This window comes from Falco biarmicus, chromosome 10, assembly GCF_023638135.1.
Source record: "Falco biarmicus isolate bFalBia1 chromosome 10, bFalBia1.pri, whole genome shotgun sequence".
NCBI classification, from domain to species: Eukaryota; Metazoa; Chordata; class Aves; order Falconiformes; family Falconidae; genus Falco; species Falco biarmicus.
Window position 1 is genome coordinate 16,468,331 of NC_079297.1, and position 22,448 is coordinate 16,490,778.

The following is a 22,448-nucleotide window of genomic DNA, read 5'->3' on the forward strand; positions in this document are numbered from 1 at the left end:
TGGTAAAATTTACAAATTCCTTGGGATTCCTGGTTTGCAAAATCTGCTGTTTCTGTTTTACAGCTGTTTGATCTATCCACCACCATGTAAATATTTTGGAAATCATTTCCCAAAGTAAACACCACCAAAGTGGCACGTTTTAGGAGAGCAATGGGGAATGTTAGATGTGTACTATAGCAATTTCTAAATTCTCTGCAAAAAGAGTTTCACTAGAAAAAACAGCACCTTTCCACACTGGTCTCAGAAAGCCAGCACAACGTCATACCACACTATGGTCAGGCTTCAACAAAGACATACAACCCAGACTGAGAACCGCTACTACCATGTGCAGGAGCACCAGAAAGCAAGAGCACATGTGATGTGGCAGGCCAAGCACTACAGGCATTTCCAGTTTGTAGATAACACAAATGAGAGAACAATGGCCTGTGAGAGCACAAGCCTCTGTAGGCAGGTGCAGAGGCAGCTTTGCAGTAACCTAGCGAGCACACACAGGCATCTGGCTGTTATCAAGTACCGTCCCAGCCTGGCAGCCCAGAGGCTGCAGACACAGACTCAGCACTCACCTTCTCACTGTCATTTTCTGTGAATTTATTCAGTAACCGTGTCCTCTGCTGCCCTCTCAGGTTTCGCAGAAGGGAGGCCAGGATGGAACAGACATGTTCTACAGATACAAAATGAGAATTGCATGCTGAGATCAGGAACAGGAGCTTATTTTCTCTATAACATGGCATTAAATTTACTACTAGCACTCCAGCATGTAGCTGTTGATAAGCGGAACCCTGGTTCTTTCTCATCAGTGGTGGGAGAAGGCAGAGCGGCAGCAGGCGCAGCAAGCCATGTTTGCAGGGAGCACAGACAGCTTCTCGCCCATTGCAGCCCAGCTTGCTAGGTCTCCTCGGGCTCTGCAGCACTGCTCCTGCTACGCTGATCCTGCTTTTCCTTGGTGACCTGAAAAAAGCACCTTACATAAAGCACAAGTTCTGCTCCAGCGTACCTCCCCAGGCTGGCACGCCTGCCTAGCCGCACACACACTCCTTCTGACACCCTTCATCACAGCTCAAGGCACAGCACGCTGCCTCCTCCCTTGGGGTGACAAGGAAACCTGGCCAAAGCCAGCACTGTCGCTCAAATGACCTTCAAGGTTACCAAAGAGGGGTCAGCTATTGAAACAGGAGAGCTTGAGAAAGAAATAACTGTGCCAGCATGCAGCCCCTGCAGAGACTTAAAGGGTATTAGCTAGAGGAAAAAATCCTCAAACAAACTGCTTTTATTTACAGAAAATCCTGTGGAATGAATACGAATGTGCCACAACAAACAAGGAACGACCAAATAAACGTGTTCTACAGTCTTCTCAATTGCGCTTAGGGGTCATATTTTACAGCGCAAACCTTAGAGCCAAGTAAAAAGTCAACACTGCAAGCACACAAGACGACACCTGTGTTAACGTCCAGCCATGCTCTGAAAGGTGATCGAACCGAGTGCCTCGAACCCACAGCTGTGCCGGCCGTCTCCTGAGGAGCAGTGCTTTGAGGGCTTCTGCAGGAACACGGCTGTCCCTTGGCGGGAGACCACCAAAGGAGGTCCCAAAAGGTCGCGGGGCACTGCCGCTTGCACATCTTTCAGAAGCTCCTCCTGAGCCCAGGTCCCAGCACCCCCCCAGATGCCATCCCTCGCCAACGCCATGCACAAAGTGGGGCTCAGAACAGGACCTCGAGCTCTTTGCTCCTTGAGGGACAGCAAGCAACACGATCTTCTCCAAAAGCACACTTTTTCCACATAGGGTGCCATATGCTTCTTTAACCACTAACATTTGGCTGCGCCAGACTTCAGTGAAGTACAATAACAGTGCTTCTCTGTGTCTTTGTTTCCTCAGTAGGATTCATCAGTTTTATGTGCAATTTATATACTCTCTCTATAAAACCATATTGGTTTGAAACATTTCAAGTCAAGCTCTCAAGTAACAATTCTCATGCTCTGGCTCTTTCTCATTTTGCTCATGAGTAGTTTCCAGGGGGAGGGTCCACCTCACCCCCATGTGAGGAGAGGGAAGGAGCCAGGGAAGCTGTCTGCCTTCTTTTTCTTGCAGAAGGGAAGTAGAGCGGCCACACACTGCAATTCCGCACCCTGGTATCACAGCAGATGCAGAGATACAGATCATTTGCAAAATGTATGCCAAGACCAGAAATGATGGTGGTGGTGGTATCGAAGGGTATATGGTTTTAATACAGGGGAAAAACCCCCAAGCACAACAGCACGAAGCAAATGAGAGGTACGAGTCTCTCTCCCTTGCCAAATCATTTGGTATTACTTACTGCCTATGGGTCTGCATTAAGCACAGACCTTATGTTTTAGATATCTCAATATATTCAAAACTGTAACATCTCCAAGATGTCCTTGCTGTAATCTTGCTGATAAAGACTGATGAAAAGTAACAGCCATACGTATTTCCTCACCCATGGTGGTGGGGAGAGAAGGGGCGCCAAGATTTGTTATTTTCAGAGAGGAAAATGCAATGTGCAGAGGAAAAGGATCATCACTTTATTGCCATCAAACCACTTTAACATGCATTTCCACAGCGCTGCCTAGCCTGGAGCCACAAGAAGCCTTGATCGATTGCACCAGCGTATAAAGAACAAGCAAACCCGACATATTTGCAGGGAGCTTCTGCGCTACCTGCCAGCTTACGCGGCCGTGGAAAGGCGAGGTCACACAGGCTGCTTGTCCAAGTTGTGTCTGCCCTCTCTGCAGCGCAGATTATCTGCATGCTACATACGGGCAGCAAACTGAAGAAGCTGTACACATGCACGCACACCCCCCATTTCATTAGCTACTTATAAATGTAGCTTCCTTAGAAACAGATTTCTGCCCGAGGTGGTGTCAATTTTTCATGTACCAAAGAGATTGGGAGAGCTGCTGGCAGGAGGAGCAGGGGAGATAACAGGTTTATCAGGTGGCCAGCACCGTGTGGCTGCTCTGTCATTTTGACAGGATAACGTGGGGGTGAAGGATGGCTCTGGGTATGTCAGTGCACACTCTCGCTGCAGAGAAACAGTTATTCCACAAAAAGCAACACCAAATTAAGTGTCTACATCAAAAAAATATTGTAAACCTCTGAAGTCCCTGCAAGATCCTGTTTTCCTAAGGTGAAAAAAATACAACAAAATGAAGACTTTTTTTTATATAAATGTCTATCCCAACAGATGCTTTGCTGTTTTAGAAAGAAGACAGCATTCTGTATTTCACACTACTTATTCCCAAACCTTCTTTTTGTGGAAGCATTTAGAAGTGTTGACAGAGTATTTTAGTAGTAATATTCTCACCAATAATATATCTTCATTGCTTTATTTCAATATTCCTTTACTACGAAATGTTATTTTAACCATCTTTTTTGCTTTGGTGCTCATATGCAGATATTTATCCATTTTATTGATAAAATCTTTAAAATTACTGAGAAGTCTAAAGGAGCTGACGCAGGCTTTTTAAGAATGAGGTTATTCTTTCAACACATCACTGCAGAAAATCCAGGAAATACTTACCTGGTCAAAGTGTTCAAAAAAATATTTTACAGGAATATTTCTGAACTACCTAAACTTTTTTTGATCAGCTTCTGGGGGTGGGGGGAAGCACATGTTTCATGTTCCCCCCTAAAAATCACAATTACGTTATAATGCAACTCCTGGCCCAATAAACACCAACATCCATGTGCAAGGACACCAGCCAAAATCAGGGAAAATCTTGGGTAAGAGAAGTGCTACAGGGTAAGTGGCTGAATCCATTATTTAACAGGTTAAAGCATTTACACAAGCAATCAGAAGCCAGAGGTGTTAACCTGGGAGTGAAGGCTTCTGCAGATGTGGGGATCTCGCCACATTCCCACAGACTGCACCAACACATCTCTCACATAACAAAATTTTAAAAACCCGTAATCACAATATTTGCTCCAGATCGGATCTTCTTTGGAAAAATTATTAGTAGCTGGTGCTGTTCTGGGTCCTCAGAAAGCAAGACCTGCAGCTACCCAGCTTTGATCTCAGCTGACAAAGAGAGGCCACAAGCTGCACATCACCCTCAGGCGATGCCTCGGGCAGCCTGCCTGTCTCTGAATATTTTGGGAACTTCTCAATAATCATGTCAACACTCAGCCAAAGTCCACATCACATGCACAAAGAGCTTCATTGTCAGGGAAGGCAAGAGACAAGGCCAGAGGCAGAAGTTGCTACCTAGCCTCTGTTTCCAAGAACAACTAAATATGTTTCCTTTGAAAAGCAAACAGCAAAATGAGCCACGCTCAGCACCACCAAGGTCCCGTTAACGAAACAAGTCATCAGCTGGCAGGTAGGATGCATCAAGAACAACTTTCTTCATATAAACATCCCAGAATCTCACAATTTCATGGATATGGGAAGACAGAGGCCTCTTTCTTATAAGTAGATCATGCTGCTTTCTGCCCCATCAAGTGGCTTACCCACCGCTCCCCCCGATGCCGCCGCTGCAGTGCAGCGTGCCCTGCCAGCCACGTCCCTGGTTCCAGGCAGGTCACACTGCGTGTGCTCACCCAGCTGCATCAAAGTCCTGCTTAGACCAGGATCACCAGGGCTTTCAGGAGCCTTTCCCTCTCCAGACAGGCACGAAGACTTCAGAATGCAAGCAGTGTTTAAAACACCCTAATTAGATCGATCTTGACTTCAGCTGCGGCGTGTTGGAATACAGATTAATCTATTCCATGGCTGGCACTGGCAGCTGCAACAGCAGGAGGTCCTGTCAAATCAAGCCATAACATTACACTCCTCTGCCTTTATTATTCCCAGCCCCCCCCCCCCCCTTTTTTTTTTTTTTTTTTTTTTTTTTTGTACATTTCATTATAACAGACATCTGCCTAGCAGGGGAGGAAGCTCAAGCACGCACCCCTGCAACACTGATGCAGAGAAGGCAAGCATCCTCCCCGAGGAAGAGGAAGGCGTGCTTCAGGGTGCAGGGGGACAGCAGCCATGAGGTGGGCAAGAGGATATTCTGGTGAACCAGCAGAACACATACAAGACAGAAGGCTCTTAAATAAACTCTCTTAAGATTAAGTTGTTGTTTCTAATTAGGAGCAGGAAAATACCAGGGAGGGAAAATAAAAAAAAAGTCATCTCTTTCAGAAACTTCTACCCTTCCTACACAACGTTTGTTTGGAAACCTGGACAAAGCCCCTGGCACATCCCAAGGGCCAGTAAGTCCCTGGCTCCAGCAGTGAGAACTCTCACGCTGCCAAAACACCCCAGGACCAGGTGTACTATTCACCAAGCCTAAAACCACAGCAGAAAAGGAGTGCTGGGAGGTGTCCTGGAGTTTCTCCTCTGCACAGCTTTCGTATGCATATGAAATGCATTCAGCTGGGCGCTTTGCAGTGCAGTCACGGAAGACTGACCACTCTGCACCCCCATAGTGTTCTGGTTTGTTACAGGATTACAGGTGGTACCAGGGACGTGCTATTCCAGTGGTGTAGCATCTCATAAGCTTACCTGTTTTCACAAGCATTAATCATCTGCATTTTAAAAGAGTAACCCACTCAAGCATCACAGTATTATGCCAAGAAAAATCTTATCTTAAAATACTGCCAACAGTAAGAAATACCAATTTCACTGATGAGTAAAGTGAGGCCTGGAAAGGTTGAAAAAGCTCCTCACACAACGCCCCTGGTGAGCTGGAATCCAGCCATCACACTGAATGTAAAACAAAATTATTTCTATTGACTGAGAAAGTTTATTTTTGTCATGTTCTTGTAACAAAGAATGCTAACTTTAATTGAGATAAATCTAACACTGTACTCAGCATCATGGCTCATTCAAATAACAAATTCCTGTCACATTCTAGAGGGCTGATGGTAAAATAACAAATTGGCATAATAAAGTTCTGTTTAAACAGACTGATGTCTTCCCTAGGTATTCACTTAGAAGACCACCAGATGAAAAATATTTTCTGCTGGCTGACAGAGGGTGTTCAGTTAATAAAGATAACTTTTTATCAGGCTGTTTTTCTGTTGCTGCCTTCATGTTTCCATGCCCAGGGAACTTAGTTCCACAGCAGATACTCATTCCAAGGGTTTTGCTGCCTTTCAGTGTATGCTACAAAGGAGTAAGAGCTTATTTACTAAGAAATAAGAGGCTGCTATATTTGTTTGTTTCAAGGAAGTGTATAGCGAGTACTTCTAAAAGAGGATTCCTTATTTTTAGAGGGTGAACAGGTAACAAAAGCACAGTGATAGGAATTCTCATTTCAAAATTGGCTGAACTAATTCTCAGGTTATCAGATTAAGCATTCCTAAGTAAAACTGACATCTAAGTCAAGAGAAGGCATTTAAAATGAAGATGAATTGGACAAACTTAATTGTAACATTCATGAGACTCTACAAGTGAGCAAAAGTAGACTGCAAATAACTGTCCTGAGAAAGAGCTGAAGAATATACAGGCTATCAAGCAAGCTACAATTGCTTCACTACAGATTCCCTAATTCAGAAGGAATTTGTGTTTTCTCCATTTTTAGCTCACCGAGACTGTTAAACAATTTCCAGTTAGCTCCAACACCTCGACTCAACTGCTGCTGCAGGAAGCCCAGTACCAAGAGCCGCTGCACCCTTAGGGATAGTGAAGACAAGCTGAGGCTCAGCTCTGCAACAGAAGAGTTTTCAGAACACAGACATTCATACAGCAATCCCCACATTTCAAAATTCACAATACAAAGCATTATTTCAAATCTTACCCTACATTTATGCCAAGAACCACCCAAAGCCAAACTCCCCTTCTGTGCCTGCAATCACACACACTAGATCCTTGCCCCTCTGCCCTCCCAGCTCAGTTCCACTGAAGCCACGAGGCAGCCGGTCTCCCCTCAGGGTGCCCCATCAGAACACATGAACACAGCAGATTTCACCCTTTTATATATGTAATGTAGCCCCCGGTCTCAGACTGACCAAGAGCGTATTTCCTCCACAATTTGGCCTTTACTTTTCTACCAATGCTCATTATAGGTAGGCTATATTATACTACCTTGTGTTACTTACTGTATTGATAAGCCACAACAAAAGGCTACAGCCAAGCTACATCGTGTTGTACCTCGTACATGGTGCTCAGTCACTGAGTAGACGCCCCTCTGGGTGACACCACCAGAGGGATCACAATCCTTAATCAGGAAGATTGCAGGGAGCAATCACAAAACCACACACCGAGCATCTAGTGGAATTAAATGCATTTCTGCAGTAATGATTGTCACTAATTCTCCACCTCCCAGAAACTGCCTCATCCACCCTTCCATCCGCTCCACATAATTCCAAGCAGCCTGTCAGACAGACCCCAGAATGCCATTCAACAACTTCACAACAGAACCATACCCAGGACACACTACCTTCTACAATGACAGGCTCGTTCTCGGTAAGGCTGGCTAACCCAGCTGGATACTCACAAGCATTCTGACCTCACAGACATGGGAAAACCAAGCCGTTTCTGTCTTCAACTGCAAAACACTTCTGTTTTGAGTTGCTTCACTGCCTCAGAAAAAGGCAAATTGCTTCAAATGAGATTTTTATCCCAAACCTAATACCCTCAGAAGTACATCATGATCTGTACAAAGTCAGGCAAAATTCAAGTGTAGATAATGTACAGGCTCACATCATCCATAAAGATGGTTAAGAAATTTTCCCTTTTTTCTTCCTAATTACATGGTGTATATAAAGCATAAATATGTGCAGTTGGATTTAAGTTGTTCACAGGCTCCCTAGAGTAAAATAATTTTTAAACACTGACAGTGTTTAAAATGTAGCTAACCAGCACTGACACCTTTATGCTAGCTTTTAAAAACAGAGAGAAATACATTACAGAAAAGTTATTTTTATCAGATTTTATTTGGATTATAAATTTCTGTAATAAATAAAAGCTCACCAAGTCATGTTGAGATTTTTTTTCACCAGGGCATTTATTATTTTGTCACATTCAGAACACCGCCTTCAAGACAATAAAATAAGCATTATTTTACAGACTCTTTCTTACGTAAAAAGCAACGCTACTATAAAATAAAGACAAGGGGAGTATTTCCCTGCCACTATCAAGACGCATACAAAAGATTTTGTGCTTTAAAGATGGAGCATTGGTTGCCCAATGAGAAGAGTGTCTCTGCAGCTAACTGCAGCTAAAGCATCCTTGAGGCCCAGCCGGCACCAGTACATGCAGACTTCTGCAGCTGCAGACACAGGGATGCCCAGGGCAGGCAGCAGAGGTAGAGCCTCAGTGGGCAAATGCTTCTGGCAGAGCTGGTTGGTACCTTGCTCAGAGCTGGAGCATTTTAGCAGGGCTGTCCTTTAAGCAGTTGTAATTAAACCTGCAGCCTAATAGCCCATTAAGAATTTCATCTTTTGCAGCACAACCACAAGTGTCTGTCCCGACGCAGTCTCAATGGCATTACAGGGAATGCATGCACAGCGCAGCTCCTTAGAGCTGCTTTTTAATAAATACTGATGCCTCTGCTACAAAGCCATTCTAGTTAATCCTTTAAAGGAAAATGTTCCTCCATTTGACATACACATGAATGCTCTCCTAGCAGAAGAGGATCATTCTAATTAATTTTTAATATTTTTTTAAGAGTTTGAACACAAGAGAAAGTTTTTACAATTAAAGATGACAAGAGAGGACTGCATATTAGCATTCTTTTTGATAAATAAACAAAGAGATATGCAGAAACAAGCGTGTTCCTAGGATCAACACAGCACAGAGGGCATCAATTCTCAGTCACGTTAGACTTGCACTGTTTCCTTCGAAACCAGCAGGCACCAAGGAGTTTTTGCAGTATTGGCAGCCGACCATCAACCAGCAGTGCCCCTGAGCACAGAGTAATTACTGTATTGCTGGTGTAACATTTGGCAAAGTAAAAACATATACTATGCTGCTTATACACGTGTCAGGACAATGGCTGTGACAGGCTCCAAGGGAACCCCTGTTAAACATCTCAATTAACTCCCATCTTTAGAAATTCAGTAACTTACCTGCCCAGCGATGCAAAACAAAGAAAATTGGACTTACCACCACAGTGGTTTAGGGAGACTTTATTTTAATAAAACTGATTTCTGGACTCATCTTAACATCCTCCATTTCTTCTGAATATTAATGAGATGGAGGTATAATACAAGACTGTTTGCACAGATCACTCCATTTTCTTGAGGGCAGATTTGCTTTTTTCTCCTGTGACAGAAATAGTTAGGAACTGACCCCGTTTGGGCTTTCCAGACTGCTACCTAATCCTCACAGTAGCCAAGATTGCACACAGATGTCATCTTCAGTCTCAAGACGAAGCAGATGAGACTGAGATTAACTCACTTTCCCAAACTGAAAAATTAAGTCAATGACATGAGCCACAGATCCAGATCTCTACTCAGAACCTTGTATTCTAGCTTGAGGTTTCTCTTGGTAGGAATTAAAACCACCTTGTTTTCATACTGCAAATGAAGATTTCAAAACATCCCCTAAATCCATCATCTAAGAGCAACTGCAGTCTCCACAATTTTACTACATAAACCCAGGAACACATGACAGCATTTTTTGCTCACCATTATCTACCCACGACAAGCAACACAATACAAGACAGATAAGGCAGCTGAAATTGGCAGCCTGTGTGTAAATCATTCCAGTGGCTGGTGCTGGGCTGCAGGTAAGCCCCTTCTCTCCACCTGCGCTAGGAAAGGAGCCTTGGCAACGCCTGCATACACAGCCCACAGCGCTGCCAGCTCCTGCTTCGACCCACCCTCCAGCCTCAGACCCACCACCTCCGAGGCATAGAGCCCACTGCTGCAGCTATTGCAGCCTAAGCGTGCCTTGCCAAGCCACCACCTTTGTTAAGGGCATTGTCATCTTCTAATGTTGGTGCTCTAGGACAAATGTAGTTACCAGCCCACCAGCAGCACAGTTTTCAAGAAGAAAACAGCTGCTTGCTCATTTTGCCTCTCCTCTTCCTCACCACCCTGTCCTCTGGAAGGAGGAAGATAAGTAGACGCCCACTGAGCTGCCCCTAGCTCTGCAGCTCTTCCAGAAAAAGGGGCTGTTCAGCCCCAGCCAGCGTCTCAGCCCGGTGCCCGACAAGGTCTGCCCGAGGCAGCACCTCCCTGCCTTTGCTTTGGAGAACACTGGCATGCCTGGTTCCACTTGAGTTGCGAGGACAGGACGAAAGCAGGATATTTGGGTTTAGAGCTCCCATTTTGATGCTGTTCCCTCCCATCTCACCTTGTTTGCTGCAAGAGTTAAGGATGGGTACTAGGCAAGCCTGAGACCCATTCACACCTCTTCAGCTTTTGACTCTATTCACCCTTTAAAGAACAGAGATGAGTAGAACTGGCACAAAACTTCAAGCACCACTGGCAGCATTTAAAGTTTGTTGCAAGACATAGACAATTATCAACAAAATGGAAAAGGTAATGCTACCAGAAGCAGGTGGGACCGATCCGAGATGCAGTTCAGCATAAGGTCCTGCAGTAATACTCCACAGTAGATTCCTATTAAAGCAGACTTTTCCAGGGAAGGGAAGGCGGGGGGTGGTGGGGAGAAGAAAAAAAAAAGCAACTTCAAAAGCATGCACTTTCTTTCTGCAATGCTTTATGTTCATCGAGTCATACTTCAGTGCTCAGAGCCATGAAAACACTGCTTTTGAGGTGACTTTTGTAGTTGCTTCATCACTCTCTTCAAAAGAGTTTTGCATCAGAGTCAGAGCTTCAAACAACAGACCCAAAAAAGGTAAGATAACTTATTAACAGCACGTGAAATGGAATCATCAGGAACTGCTAACACCAAGACAAGCAGGGCAGGTGTGTCATCAACAGTTAACCTGCGAGAGGGAGCAGGCAGGCTGCCTGCACCCAAAGCTGCAGGAGCCCTGGAAAGCCCTGGTGATGTGCCACTCCCTCTCACTGCAGTACTTTTCAGCCACTTGCATCCATTCACCCGCTCTAGGACATTAAGAAAGATCTGGGAGCACGCTACCTTCATGTTCTTTTTCAGTTGTTCCAACTTTCTTTATCTTTTTGGGTGATTTCATGAAGAGAGGAAAGATGGTCCTCAGACCAAGGATATCAACAAACTTGTGACAGTTGTCTGTGCCCTCTGGTCCAATCATGGCATGGTCCAGTACCTTCAGGGCACTGCTGCGGGAAATCTTCTTCTCTCTGTGGAAAGAAACACACCAGTTAAATTTTTCAGGGACACAAGGAGCTTTGGACCACACTGCTTTAAAGAGACGGCACAAAAAGGGAAATTAATATGACAAGGAAAGTATGAAGAGTCTGAGCACAAGGTCTACGCAAGTTTTTCTTCACAAAGCCAAAACAATGTATTAAGAAATACTCTTTTCAAAACTGTGGTTGAGAGTATTCTCTTGGTTATTTCTTTTTTTAACGTCTTTTATTTCTTTTTATTTTCTATTTTCTTTTTATTTCATTTTATAATTTTATTGTTATGGGTTTATTTTCTTACTTTTTATTTCTCAGCTATTGAAGAAGTTATTTCTTCAGCATCTTACAAATGCTAGAAAAAATAGCAGGGGAGACTGGGTTGGGTACACAAGGCAAACACTGTCACACCAAAAAGATTAGGATTTAGATCTAGCAATAATTCAACTTAATAAAGGACTACGTTTAGTACACATAGCTTGGTGGTCAGCTATAATGAAGAAAACCCTGTCTCCAGAAATCACATTTGGAAGGATGCAGATAGTTTCTGGGCTATTCTGTTTTAAGGTGAGTTCAGAATGCTGATGCTGGTAACTCAAACTGATAACACACAGATGGTCTGAAAATTATCTCCAGAAGTCCTGTGTCTCTCAAACCAGAAACAGAGGGATTTGTAATTCATCCAGGGAAAGATGTAAAATATCCTGTGAGACATGAACTACAAAAGTGGTCACTAATACAGCCCATAAAACCAACAGACCAGGTAAACATCAGCAGGAGCTAACGTGAGGTGAAGAACAAGAAAGCGTCCCCAAAAGCCAGGCCAGTCAGCCCAGGAGGACATTTCCCCCACGGCAGGATGGTCACAAGCCCCACCACCTTCCACTCCAAGTGCATGGCAACCTCCTCTGACTTCTCTAAGAGAATTTATCCTCTAACAAATACATAGCTACATGCACATATAAAAATAAATCCCCCCCAGAAACAAGCTGTGCTTTTCCCCTGGAGAGATGATGAGACAACAGTTCTCCTCGGACACACAAGTTGCTCCACATTACCATACGGCACTCAGATATTATTGCAGACCTGGAATAAGGATCTATAAAGTTTAGGAAAGCACTGACACAGTTCAGCTCCCTCCTCCTTCCCCCTGTGCAGGCAGCAGCACTCACGCTGCCCTCACACACCCCTGCCAAGCCCAGCAGTGCAGCAGCAGCCTGCCCACCTGCAAACAGCGCCTGCTGAGCCACCTGGACCTCACGTCCATCAGCAGGGTCTTCTCCTCCAGGGCTTCTTGAAGCCCAAGCTCCAGAGAGCTGTGGGAAACGCCTTCTCTTCAGAGATGAAACTTCATGAATCCATACCAACATGCAAACTCAAAACCTATGTATTAACACCGTAGCCTAGAAGAAAGTTACTTTGCCCAGTGCAGCCACGGATGCTTCCAACGGGCACGAAGCAGTTGTTGAAAGCACCACGTGCAGCTGGGATCTGGTGCAGCAGCAAGTTCTACCCACAAGTGAAGAGCAGTGCAGGAAGGTGGCTCAACTCCCCCACCTCGCCTCTACAGGGAGCTAAAAATAAAAGACTTCTTAGGACAGACAATATAAGAAATGTTTTCAGGGGAAGTAATTGCATATTGATCAGCATTTAGGAAGGCTGCACAGAGCTGATCTCTGGAATATTCATTGGGTTTAAGTTCAGGCTTTTAGAGATCAATAGCTGCTTGACTGGACTGTCTAGAGTTGATTTTATTTGAAATATTTATTCTGCCAGAGGGCAAGCAGTTTATCTTAGTCTCATCTGTGCTTACTGAGGTAACTTTTAGCTGTACACTAATTCAAAGACTAGCATACATGAGTATCGCCAAATAGGGAGTGACCTCAGTCTTCACAGGGAACTCTGAATTACAACTTTATTTGCTAATCATTGTTTTCCTCCTTTTAATACTTTTACATCTGAGAGAATTCTTTCAGTGCATTTATTATTTCAAAAAGAAGAGCTGCTAACATTACGTGGACTTTCCACACTCACATAACACAATTTCCTTCTAAAATACTAGCAAAAGCAGAATTCTAGATTTCCGGGAAATATGCTGCATAAAATGGTTCTGTTTAATTAACCAGAAGATTTAGTAAAGAGACAGTCTAAGCTTCCATAGGGTCATTAGGAACAGCAGGACAAGAAAACATAAAAGGATTTTAATAACTGTAAAAAATATACCCTGAAATAGCTATAGTCAACCTTTAGGGAGCCGTACAGAAGTGTCCATTTTCACCTTGTTTTTGCTGTACAGGAGCAAATGCTTTTTTGAGGGTCACGAAATGCCACTGAATAGCTGCAGAATAGAAAACTGTGCTGCCCAAGTGATGCATGTTTCCCTAAGCTCCCTTTGCGGCATTTGTCTATGTGCATACACGTGCACCTTCAGTTAATAACTGGGAAAGCCACATGTCATTTTTCCTATGCAACAGAGAATCTTCTTGACAGATCCCCTGGGAACTGAGTGGCTGCATCTCCTCCAAACCTTAACACAATTTTACAGCAAAAGCAATAAGCTTCCTGTCAGTGCGCGCAAGGGAACTGACATTACAAGCCTGTTTTTCTCTCTTTTGGCTTTGTAAGGTAAACTGCATTTAGGTTACCAAGGCAAGGTTGAGGGACTGCGTACTAAAAAGTGCTTCCTGACCTAAAAAAAAAAATGGAATTTAACTCTATGTGACATTTACAGACTTTCCACTGGTGGCTACTGCCTTGGTAAACCATCTTTTTTTGATAAAGACAGTCCACAAAATAAACAAGCCTTCATTGCTGCAGAGATGCAAATCAAACAATTATATATACACGTGCTCTCATCCTACTTCAAAACTTCTGACTTTGTTTCTGCTGTCCTTCCCAATCCGGTCTTCTCCCAGGCCCCTCTGCACACCTCCCACATACCTGCTCGGTGAAGCTCCGCTCCCATGGCCAACTGCAAGCCCGAGACCACAACACCAGGTCCAGGGCACAGCCTGCTATGGACACGCACGTAATACACGTAAGCCACGCTGTACTCATTTTCAGGTGTTACCACTGTCTCCCCATAAACTGGTAGAAGCTCACACAATACACCATCTTTCGCTGTCGGCCACACATTTTAAGGCTCAGCATAACAGAAAATAGTCCTGTTTTCATTACTGTCTACAGGAATCTCTTCAGCACGTTAAATGCTCAGCTGAAAGACACTACACCTTCCTGCAGGTCTGTGTGCATGACCATTACTAACAGAACAACTTGGCTAGATGTATCGGGCAGCACTACATACAGAATGCTACGTTCCCTAAGACAGTAATGGAGATTCAAGCCTGATATCTTTATTCTCACACAGCTTATCTATCTCACATCATGTCAATAAACTTTCACCTTTGCTTATTTGTCCTTTCATCTGCACAGACTACAGTACAATGATTAACCGCCTTCAGAGTAAAACCAAAAAATAACAGATCTCTCCTCCCAGTCTTCAGAGGACACTGACAGGAGAGAAAAATATTCTGTCTTGTTTCTGGGCGAGGTGGTCAATCACAACTGAATGGCATTTCTATTTTTTGTTGTTTGTCACGAAGGTATCAATAGGATACAGAAGTACAATACTCCCATGCAGCACTCTAGATCACAATTCTCAGGGTTCACTCCCTATTTACAGTGCTAGCCTGCAGTTACCAAAGCAGTACTGTCCAAGAAAAACTGAGCACCTGTAAGAACTTTTAAGCGTACAACAAGAGAAGTCCCAATGATAACAGGTTAACGGAATTAATAGCCGTTTAATATCTTCTGGATAATAATACATATATAAAAAACGTACAAGCAAGCGAACACTAAAACCTTGCAGTGTCAGTTCTCAGATGTTTTGCTTTGTTTGGTAGTTTGAAAGCTACAGAAACGTGCTCTATTTTCCTCACCAAAGCACTAAGTCCAGTGGACCCCCTTCTACCTTCAATCACACCATGACCTGCAAAAGCAAGTACCCTGCCATGGCAGCAGCTGAGCATGTCCAAAGCTCTTCCTTATAATAAGCCACCCTCTTCCCACATCCATTCCCTAATTCTCATCAGACAAACCAATGCTTTTACCTTAATCATCTCTTATGATCTCTACAAAGCTTGTGACTCTAATGTCATTCATTCTTTTACTACTTACTACTGACAAAGCACCAAAACACAGAACCCAGTAAGTTGGTTTTCAAGAGGTGCCAAGAGACAGCAGTTTAGCACCACGTTCCTGCACTTCTGAAGATCTGAGTTAGCTACTTAACACATACACAGTCGCCTCTGTGTTATGCATACCAGAAGCAAGCTTGTAATACCAATAAGGAAACACCACACCTACCAAAAATAAACACTTCAGGACAGCGTTGCAGCTCTGACCCAGCCAGCCAGTCTGAAGTATGGAAGTACCTTTAGGCATGTGCCGAGCATCACCGATTTCACATGGTTTAGGTTACATGCATGATTACCTGTGTCAGAATCCTGAGGTTTCATTCATTAGGAGTATTTAGACAAAAAAAGAAAATTGTGTATAGGAATGAACTGACATGTCAACACGGATAGCGTGAAGTACTAAGAAAAGTGGTTGGCAGCTCATCAAATGAGGAGAAAATAGAATCAGCAATAAAAGTACCAGCTTAACACTTTCAGCTCCAGTCTGAAGACATAATTGGAAACAAGAAGTTTACTCTCTGTCCAGCTAGGTGCTGCTCTCTCTAAATGAGATTTGCAGTGTAGGACAAGTCAGGGCCCGAAGGGAGCTGGTCTGGGGATAACAGTCAGCTATCAACTCACCTGGCTGTTTGAGGAAATCGTAAAAACAACTTCCAACTCTTCTCTACTTATCTGAGCTACATAAGAAAAATTAAAAAAAACTCGTAAAATAATCAGCTGTCAGTATAGTCCATGCTCATGGACAGTAGTTACACTAGTTTCTAGAAAATACTCTGTGAATTGTTACTTTTTTTCCATTGCCACTTTACCAGTTCCCATTCAGCCTGTAGTTAGGTTCCTAAGCATCAAAAGACTGAGGTCTTGGAAACTTCTTCCATTAGACATAGCTACTGCTATTAGTTAAGTCATGCTCTGTCCCTTCTAACCCCTTCACAACTACTGGGAGGGGCAGGGGGAAATGCATCCAGGGAGAAATTTTCCTCATCATAATTTTCCAGCTGGGATCCTGGTGCAGAGAGTGGCAAACAGTAGAGTCCAAAAATGGGAAAAAAGCTATTAAAAATCCAAACACCAAGTCCCACCCACACGGCACAAGAACTCCAAGTAATCAGTTCTGCAAGGCTAGCTTAGCAGCTTAGTATTCGAGGCAGAGGGAGGCTTCCCTCTCATTCTTAGTTTTGGAGCTTTTCTTTAATTAGCCTCAGGAAAACCCAGTGCTCCTATCTGAATAATCCACATTTGGTTGAATCCATCATTTCTTGTTGGCATTTGCTAACCAGCCCCTGCACGCAGCCTAGCATACCAGGGAAAGCCAGACAGAGCCCCACTGCACCCAGTTCTGGGGTCTGGGGGAAGGCACTCAGCGCCAAGGTCATATTTCAATACCAGGCTAGGAAGTAAAAGTGAAAAGAGAGTAGAGAAACCCTAGAGATTAATGGTGTGACAAAACACATCACAAGAAGAAATGCATACTTACACCCATTTCACAAAAGCAATTTTTCGTTATCAAAATCCACAAAAATTCACCAGCTCAGAGGATATGCAACACAATGAAGCCTGAACTGGGGAACAGAAGGAAAAGTGTTTTCCCTAGAGACATCCAAAGGTTCTCTCTTACCCTCAGAGGGGTCTATTAAATCTTTAGAGGATTAGTAGTCTGACCTACAGCATTCTTTCATCCGGGCATCTGCACTGCTACCTTCCAGCAGCTATTGTAGTAACCCCAGTTCTTAGGAAACAAAGCTAAAGACAACAAGTGGAGCTTATATGATGTCTGAGAAGGTCTAACTTACATGCTGGAAAAAGAGAAGAAGACAAATATGCTAAAACAGAAATTTTATAAACAGCAAAACACAAATATCTAGCCAGAAAGTGTGTTGGTACATCAAAAGCAGGCAGGAAAATCACAGAGTTATTTGGGTACCTAAGCATCAGATTCATCAGCTGTAGACCCTCGCCTTTCAGGAAGCGATCGCGATTGGAACTGAGCATTAGGCAGGAGCAGAGAGAGTCAAACAGGTTCTCCATCATTTCCTGTTCTTCTGCTGTACTAGGGTTGTGTCGTTTAAACACCTGCACAACAAAGAAAGCAAAGTTACCCCAAAATGGACAGCCTAATTTGGTCCATGCTGTTGTATACACTAACACTCTGCATCACAAGTCTTCAGCATCTGATACGCATAAGCCAGCAATTGTACACATCACTCTTGTAATTCTTGTGCCCTTTTTACTGCCCTGACTATACCAACAAACATGCTGCAGTCTAATGCCTGACTTAAAAGACAATATGGGGTCTCCAAAGGGAAAGGCAAGTTCACCGACTGTGCAATTCACAAAAGTATGTGGATAAGTTTGTTACCAGAGAAGTCCCAGGCACAACGCATACCTGAGCGTGCTGCAGACAGTGCTACCTCAAGAAATGAAAGTGAACTATGAACACATTACCTTCAGCTAGCTCAAATGTAGGCACAACACAGCCCAGTGCTTGGAGTGGAGAATGCTGAAGATGGCCAAATTGCAGCCCCGCCTATCTCCAACTTGCCATGCAATTGTAACAAAATAACTTAACTTCTGTGTACCTCAACATTAACATCTTTAAAACAGGGATTAACCTCACTTACCATGGATGATAATTGTGTGGAAGTTATTCAGGGACTATGCCAGCACTAAATATAAAGTACTGCTGTGCCGTAGTATCTACAGATTGCTAGGACAATGCTACACGCAGAATCTGTTCCACCTCCTCGTACCCAGCCTGCAAGTCTTCTGACGGTAAAGAGGGTGTATGTGAATTACTCACAGATAACTGCTGAAGCAGCACATCGATCCCATCCAGCTCCCCAAGCAATTCTCTGTTGTCTAGACGGAGGTGGGGGGAAGGAGGAAAAGAGAGAGAAAAATGAAGCTAACTGTCAGATTTTACAGCCATCTAACACTGATACATCAGCGAACAAAATCAATACAGCCTGACAGAGTACAAAAGCTGCAGAGAAAGAGAGGGTGCATGTATATGCGAGAGAGCACGCGTGCAGGGGAGAGAGCACCAGTAAAGGGAAGCCAAAGGCAGAAGAGTGCTGTTGTGATCTGAAAGAAGCCTGGATCCTACCCTAACAGAATATCGATACCAGAGGCATGTCTCACCATCGTTATTCTGAAGCAAAATAGCCAGCACCTCACTGCAGTACAGCTTGTTGGCATCAAAAGGCATCTTAGCCTGTTGGTGAAGAAGGAACACGAGACCCATCAGGGCATGGCACTCTGTTTCACTGATTTCAAGAACACATTAATCAAATCACTGAACATATGAGCAACACTTAAACCAAAATACAAGAGTAGTAATTTTGCAGAATGCCTCAGTATCAAAACAGTAATCATTCTCTCTGATTCAGGGGTGACAGTGGGGGCTGTGCTTGTGCACGCATGTGCAGAAACTCGGCTCTGATCCTTCATGCTGTCTTACATAAGTAGGTTTGACCAAGTTGGGTCAAAACCTCTGAAAAGAGTCTCCAGTTGTTTGCAACACAGAATCTCTTTCCTCTGACAAATTTTCCATGAAGCTGTATGAATGCATGTGGCTTATCCCTATTCTGAAAGTCTGCACCTGTCACCAAAAACAGAATTTCAGAAAATACATCACAGTAACATTAAATAGTAACTGCCAGAATTTTGTATGAGGATCACAATGACACAGTCAGAAGAACATGAGATGGGTTTAACCTGCAGTCACATAACTTTCATTTCGTACATTCCCACCGTACTCAAATATGTTAAAAAAAGTACTCATAATGAAACCAAAATGCTGAATTTAAATTAAAAAAAATAATAATAATCCCTGAAGTGGGATTCTGAACCTGATTCAATGTTTTTGCATGCTGCCAAAGCTGCTTCATCTACAGAAAAAGACTAAACATTAACTGATCAGATAATAATGCAATCTGGTTCACCAAAGGAATTCATAAAATAAGCAAAACAATTTTAAAAATCATTGGTTACCAGCTACTTGTATTCCACTGTTCCAGAGGGTGAAAAAAAGCTAGCAATAAATGCTAGGCTTAAAACATACCATTTTTCACCCACAATTTTTTCCCACAAATGCATGACTACCTGCGGCTTGACTGAGCGAACCTGCCTGCGCAAGGCTACAAGTGGGCCAATTATCCCGACCTGCTACTAAAGAAAAGGTCACAATACACAAGCACCATGCAACACAAAAACATAAAAAGCAGGAAGATCCCAAATGCCACAAAGCATTGACTTTAAATAAAGCTTTTCATTTCAAACAATCCCCAGCTACTCTGTAGATGATGGTATTTATAGCAGCCACGTAACAGTTCCAAGCAATCAGTGGCACGAGGAGAGGAAGGTGGCAGGTGCTCAGTGCTGTACAGCTCTGCTGGCTTCCGTCACCCTGCATACCAACTGCTGTCCTACGGCAAGCATTGGGAAACAATACTCAACGCTCTGTTCTCTCAAGGCTGCACAAACCACCATCAAACCCTGCTTATGTTTGGAAAAGTGAGCTATTAAGCTCTCCATCTGAGCTTTCCAAGGCAGTTCTGACAGTCAGAATACAATTACACAACCTGAAATGTAGTCAGAAAACAGATATTCACACTCTGTGCTGCATGCCAGATGTCCTCATAGATTCCTAGACAGAACCCTCATTTTAAAACTCATCCCACAGACATTCTTCAGCAGCACAACGCTCTATCCAGATGCTGAGATCCTGGTTTAATCCCAACCACATCTGTCAGGGCAAGAGATTCAAGACCAAGCACTGTCAACAGAAAAGGCACCTGTGATGGGCTTTCATCAGTGTGCAGCTCCCCATGACAGCGCGTGAGCAAGAAAAAAAAGCCCTGTCTGGTCAGACACCCCCAAACCGAGACACTTAATACATGCCAGGGCAAAGGAAAGACACATTCAGCACCAAGTTTTGAACACCATGAACACTCATTTTCTGTGGCACCAAACAGGGGAACCCAAGTTGTTATTATTTTGCTTTTCCAAGTTTCTAAGTCTTTCAGCTGCCAAAGTAATTACAAGGCAGGCAGCAGTACATACCTGCTTGGCAGAAAATTAACTTCACTTTCTGTTTTTAAGCAAAAGGTATACAATTATATTACTACCTGTAGTGAGAAATTATAGGTTACTGCTGCTAACAAGTATACAAGGTACACAGAGGGGTATCTGCATGCTTACAAAGCTGACAAGTATTTCTGTGATTCAGAAGCCTTTTAACCACAATGACATTTAAGTATAGAAGTGCTAATGCCTTACTAACAGGGTTAGGAAAAAGCCAGAATCTATTTGCTAAATTTCCTTCACTAGCTCTGTAAGAGAGTGGAACTATACATTCCTTTCCTACAGTATTTTCTAGGGAACGTTTAGGCATCTTTTTACACAAGACAGAGTTAAACTGTGTGACTCACTGCCACAGGATGCTGTATCAAAAAGTAATTTGGTATTCAAAAGGCGACTAGATGAGTTCAAAGAATAAGCTACACTAGCAGCAGTTAAACAAGGGACCCCACTTGAAAAAGTGTTAGAAATGTAGGAAGCAAAGGCATAACATGGTCTTTTATCAGGTTTCCCACTCACTGGTCAGCTTTTATATTCCTACAGGTCTCAGCCATGGACCAGAAATCCACCACACAGGAATCAAACAGAAAAAGGACACTTTCTACTATAAGACATTTATAATATAAACACAGAAGTATGTCTGTTTAAGCCAAAACCACGGAGGATACAAACCCTGAATTCTAATCTTTTATTGTTAACTTGGCTTCTCCAACACACACACATGCAACACTGGCTTATTTTAAGCAACGTTTTAAGTTCATACTAACTGGTCTATAGGAGGAAGGCTGGTGCTGGCAAGAGTTCTAGCACTACTGATGCTTGAGCTAGGAATGCAGCAGTATCACAGCTGCTGGGGATGACCACATCAGCGGTTGGAGCCCGAGTGCTGTTTTGTAGTGCTGGGAAGGGGCCAACTCTGCAGGAAAGACCATAGTTCCCACAGAAGAATCAGGGACACATTACCAAAAAGAATTCCCACAGAAACAAGTAAAACCCAAAAGACATTCAAGACTACTCAACATTACAGACAGTCTTCCAGGCAAATGCTATGAAAATGAGAGTACTTCTGCTCACAGACTTGCATCATGTTGTGTAGAACTTCTCACACATAAAGCCACTCCTTCAATTTTGCTAGTTTACAGTAAGTTAAAAGGGACATACTTCCCAGTTTGAGGTGTTTTGAATTCACTGTATTCACAAATGTCAGAACTTATCATAAAGATAACCTACACAAACAGAAAGAAGCAATAATAAATAGCCTTGGGCCTTTAGTATTGTGCCAAACACTGTCTCGAGCACACCAGCTTTCAGACCAGTGACCCGTCAGTTTTTATTGTGATAACTCCCAAATGACACCAGGAAAACAAGCTCACCTTCAGCCTCTTGAGCAACCACTGCATGAGGCCCTGCTGCGCAGCTTCTGTGCACATCTCTGGTCGGAACTCTGCCATGTTCTCAACAATTGCTGAGAAGAAAGACACATAAAACAGCCATTTTTGCCCACCTACAGTTCAGTTCAGGCCTGCATCATCGCTGCTTTGCCAGGTCCTTCCCAGGCCTGCACTGCTCTTCTCAAAGTTGCCTCTTATTTGCAAATTACCTTTTTTTTTTTAAAAAAAAAAAAAAGTGAGACTTAAGCTCAGGTATATGCTACCCTCTCAGTTTTAACACTGCCCACACAGTCCATCTTTAGTGTGACACCAGCTCCCACTGGAAGAAGCCTAAGATACTTCCCTTTACTCTAGCAGCAATTCTCACTGCACAAAACAACAACAACGGCAGTAAAAATTCCAAATCTCATGTTTCTGGCCTCTCTCATTCTTCCAGCCCTTGGGAGATTACAATCCCAAATGACTGAAGTGAGCGGATGATGGTCTAAATGCTAATAACGGCAACATGCTGCAAAGCAGTTACTGTGCTGTGCAAGGACTGGGGAACAGAGAGGTAGTGATGTACTTATAAGAAATACGAATGTTTTACAACCTGAA

At 43.4% G+C, this 22,448-nt stretch overlaps 1 protein-coding gene across 1 annotated transcript in view; it reads right to left on the minus strand.

Moving 5' to 3' along the window:
- The window catches only part of CTNNBL1 (catenin beta like 1), a 55,653-nt gene that overhangs the window by 13,208 nt on the left and 19,997 nt on the right, over positions 1–22,448 (minus strand). Inside the window, exons 7-12 of the mRNA XM_056353801.1 lie at positions 21,834–21,925; positions 18,520–18,592; positions 18,179–18,237; positions 17,303–17,451; positions 10,998–11,179; positions 564–661 (exon numbers count right to left, since the gene is read on the minus strand). Coding sequence (XP_056209776.1) covers positions 564–661; positions 10,998–11,179; positions 17,303–17,451; positions 18,179–18,237; positions 18,520–18,592; positions 21,834–21,925 — 653 coding nt within the window. The remainder of the gene's footprint in view (positions 1–563; positions 662–10,997; positions 11,180–17,302; positions 17,452–18,178; positions 18,238–18,519; positions 18,593–21,833; positions 21,926–22,448) is intronic.